The 4,344-nt window shown below is 37.3% G+C and overlaps 1 protein-coding gene across 2 annotated transcripts in view; it reads right to left on the bottom strand.

Annotated features, from left to right (window-relative positions):
* Window positions 1-576: 576 nt before the first annotated feature.
* Window positions 577-4,344, bottom strand: part of TMEM154 (transmembrane protein 154) — a 40,676-nt gene continuing 36,908 nt past the window's right edge. For both annotated transcript variants that reach the window (XM_011359378.2, XM_011359379.2), the window contains exon 7: window positions 577-3,691. In XM_011359378.2, coding sequence (XP_011357680.1) covers window positions 3,676-3,691 — 16 coding nt within the window. In that variant the 3' untranslated portion in view covers window positions 577-3,675. The remainder of the gene's footprint in view (window positions 3,692-4,344) is intronic.

The raw sequence follows: 4,344 nt of genomic DNA, 5'->3' as shown, positions 1-4,344 counted from the left end.
CAAAGTAGAATTTGGATGTTGCTGAGACAAAAGCAAAGTGATAAATATGACATCTGATAAACTTACTGATCTCCTGAGGAAATACTTTGCTTGTAAAATGAGAGTCTAATGCAGTTGTTGTTGTTTTTTACATTATTCTTACTTAACTTTAAAAGCAAGATACTAAATAAATCATTACTGATCTACCAGATTATTTTTTAACTTGTTGAATAACTATAATCCCTGCTCTTTCTGAAAGCTGGCATTCATTAAACATGTAGAATTTTCACATGTTCCCGATGTTATTTATAATTTCAGGAGTTTCACCTAAGTCAGAGCAATACAATTTACTCTCATTGATCTTTACATGTTGCTTACTGTTTGTAGTTGCACGCATCACTCATTAGTCCTTTCCATGCTGACCAAAAAAGAGAAAAGTGTGAAGAATATGCTTTTCCATGCTGACCAAAGAAGTGACAAATGTGAAGGAAAAAAAAATATATAATATATTTTATATAATTACATAAATTGCTATCTCACACATATTATTTTAAAAAGGTAATAGGGCAAAAAAAAAAAAAAAAAAATTCCCACCCGGTATCTGTAAATAACCATCCCCAAGAGGACTAAAAGGAAAATAAAGTTTTGGTGCCAGACAAGATAGTATCAAGGCAAGGTCAAAGAGCTGCTCAAAAAAAAAAAAAAAAAAAAAAAAAGTCAGACAATTGGTTGTTTGGGTTATGCAATTATTAATAACCAATTTGACTAATTTCACTCCACACTAATATACAGTGCCTCTTCTGGTTATTGTAAGATTGAAGAAATGTGATCAATGAGTAAAGCTACTCTGGGCGCCTGTTGTAGATGTTAAATGGAGACCCAGCATTCATCCTGAATGTCTTCTGAATGTGAAAAAGTATCATGGGTAAATGTATTCAGTAGAAAGTTTCAAATTTTCCCCATAATTAGAATTTCAGCAGTGTCTTCCCAGTGTGAAACCATGTCTTATCACGCCACTATATTCAGAATTTGTACTAATTAAGATAGAAGTTGAAACTAACATCTGCATTTTTTGTTAACTCAACTTAAGGGCCTTCTTCCAGAGCTGGAGTTACAAACTGATAGTTTAAACAACCAAAATAAAAGAATAGACAAAAATATTTTTTTAAAGCACCCATATACATTGCTAGAGCTAAGAGGCTGATCAGCAGAAGCATTTCTCACCCTATGGGTATCAAAGTTGATCCATGCTGTGTGCTTGTTTGAATGACAATGACCTTCTCAGAGAGAGGAGTCATTTCATTAAAATAAGATAGATATTTTTACATATTTATTAAAACAAGTTTCCTGAGGAGTTCAACTAGGAAATGTTATTAACCTAGTATGCTTAAAATGTACAAAAACGAAATAAAACATCTATTTTTAAAATATTCTAAAGTCAGATTTTGCTCTGATTGGCTATCCAACTAGGGCAAATTAATGAGATTTTTCCTAACAATAATCTGAAACATAAAATTAAGCTTGGCTTTTAAAAAAAATTCTTGAAATTATCATAAATCTATGATGTCTATTGATTGGATAGTAATAAAAAAAAATACAGGGTGCTAGAATTGACCCTTGACTGTTTGACTCATATTAATTTCATATATCTTGCCAGAATTAACTATCTTTAACGAGTGCCTCCTACACTGTGCAATTGTAGAGGTTAGTACATTTTTCATGTATAATCTCAATGACGTGTTGCTGAAGTTTGCTTCTTCTGGGATTTGAAGTTATTTTAAATGAGAATATTTTTATCATATAAAATATCATATAAAATCTCACTTTGTCAAAGTGAGATTCCAAGACCCCTTATACTTCTCATAATGTGTAAAGTCCATTATTTGATAGGGCTGAGTGAAGTTCACAGGCCTAAGTGTTCAGCAAAAATCTTAGCTACCTAGAGAGAGAAAGGAGCTAACTGAGACTCTTTGAAGAGTCAAACATTGATGAAATAAAAACTTAAAGTAACCAAATAGGCAGAAATGATCATTCAGAAAGTGGCAATTTTGGCAGAAGTATCTGAGAATCACTGTGGGACACAAGTTGAACATGAATATGCAAAACAGCCGTGGAAACAAAAATGCCATTTTAGGATGTCCTAACAAGAATATGCCAGATAAATCTGTTAAAGTCAGATATCTTTTGCCAAAGCTCCATGCAGTACCAGGATAGCATAATAGCAGTGGTGAAACACAACCAGACAGTTCTGTCTTGCGCTGTGGAAAGACCTCCTGATTTGGAACTCCACCTTTAAAATTATGGGCATCGTTAGAAGGCAAGTACTAGTTAAAGCGTCTCTGAAAGAAAGAAAGGGGCAGTTTTTGTTACGCATTAAAGCCGCCTTTCGAACACAACCCAAAATTCAGCAGCAAATGGTGAACCTCATCTGCCCTTAGCTTATACTTGAGGGGTAAAATAAAGTTTTCATTCTTTGTTTCTTTACTGGAATAAAATATAAGGTGTCGTAGAAGACCTGAGGACGCCCCATTTCCTAGATTGCTTTAAAGGTCAGAATTAGAAAATTAAGGAGTAGATGGAGATTGATTTTACATGGGTGGGAGTGATAAACAGGCCCTTTTGCGTTTTGTGTCATTGCTACTCACGTGAGGATGTCGACAAATATCATGCAGAAATCAAGTATAAAGTCATCTCTGACGGGCTGATAGCGACCTCTCAGAGAGCTGTTTGAGGAGAGCATGAGGCTTGACTTGCTTGGCAGGAAAGAATACTGAGTGCAATAAGTGACATCTTCCACAGACACGGATATTTCCTATTCCTACTGTTTGTTTCAAATGACCTTAAAGATCTCAGAGAAATACAAGGGTGACAGTTGACCCCCAATTGCACTCACTACCTCCCTACCTACCACATGCAGGGGAGACCTGGTGAGAACAAGAATGAGCTTCAGGGAAATGCAAATTAGTAGGTAGTTTTAGCTGAGAAGGAAAACGTTTGCTCTTTCATTGAATATTCCTGTTCCTCTGAGAAGTTTCAAGGGTGGCTGGATCTAGCCAACTCCAGGTCCACAAACAGCATCTCCTCAGGACTGTGGACTCTCACTGCTGCATCTTGGCAGGCAGAAACGAGCTTATCAACCTCCTGGAATGGTGTACACTGTAAAACACTTGGTTTGTTTGCTGTCTTTTCCATGAAATACTCGCCTTGAGAAAAGTTCCTGCTGAATGCAGTTGACCTATCAAAGGCATTGACTAATCAGAGGAAATTATCCAAAGCTAATTAGGTAACAAGGTGACCCAGAAGGAAACCATAGATAAAACAGCCTCCTGATTTAAACCCTGAGGAATGAAACAGAAAGGTAACAAGGACAAAGAAAGCATGGCCGAAGTGAGTGCAGTCAGCGAGAGGCTGGCTGAGAGGGATCAACCATTGATTCGAGGTGAGTGTATCATATGGTTCCTCCACCCTCAGAGATGGATGTCAGCCAGGCCTTTTCCTCGTACTTCTCAATTGCACATTCTTCCGAGTACAGGTGATGCCATCATTAGGAAGAGTGGGTGTTGGAAGAAACAGCAAAAGGTTCTTGTGTCTATGTTGATTTGAAATGAATTAAATTTATGTCCTCTTCATCCTCTGTTGGCCCAGCAGGCTCCCTCCAGGGCTGATTCTCTCCGAAAACATTAGCACCATTCAGGTTTAGGATTCATTGTCACTGTAAAAAACAGAACAATAGTGTATTTCCAAGAAGCTACTGAGAGCTGGTCACTCTACTTTGAAAGTGGCTCGAGAGAGAGCACAAACAGTCAGGAAGCCAAGAATGTCCAGTTTACCATTTCTGAAACAAAGGTCGGTTTGGATTTTATATTTGGTCCCTGAGAAGAAAATCCGTAAGAGACGAGAAATAACCCTAACTCTTGCTCTAACGTCTTTCCCCAGTGCCAATGGGGAGAGAGCCAGATGGAGTCAGGGGTCCTCCCTTTAAATTTAATCTCGTTCTCTATGAATAGATGCCAAATTGCTTTTTTTTTTTCTTTTTCTTTTTAAAGAAACCATGTGTTGCTTTCCCTCAAAAGTTTGTGGTCCTGGCATGTTTTCAAAGTCCCATTTTGTTCACATCCACGGGATCTGGAGGTGCCTTCCCAGCGTCATTTAGAATCCAATCATCAGGCATCTTGGGGTGTGAGCAGACATGAATTACGGACATGGTATTTGGACACGACTGTGCTGTCTGGCTAATTTGTGCTTTCGTTTCTTTTTTCTTTTCTTTTTTTTTAGGCGAGGCAACCTTTGGTTGACCTCACAGATTGCAAGGACCTTGTCAGTTTACACTCCCTTTTTTTAATTTTATTTTATTCTTTTTTTTTT

Source organism: Pteropus vampyrus, unplaced genomic scaffold (assembly GCF_000151845.1).
Source record: "Pteropus vampyrus isolate Shadow unplaced genomic scaffold, Pvam_2.0 Scaffold47, whole genome shotgun sequence".
Classification (NCBI taxonomy): Eukaryota; Metazoa; Chordata; class Mammalia; order Chiroptera; family Pteropodidae; genus Pteropus; species Pteropus vampyrus.
Note: the sequence above shows the minus strand (reverse complement) of the source record. Positions and strands in the feature narration are given on the sequence as shown.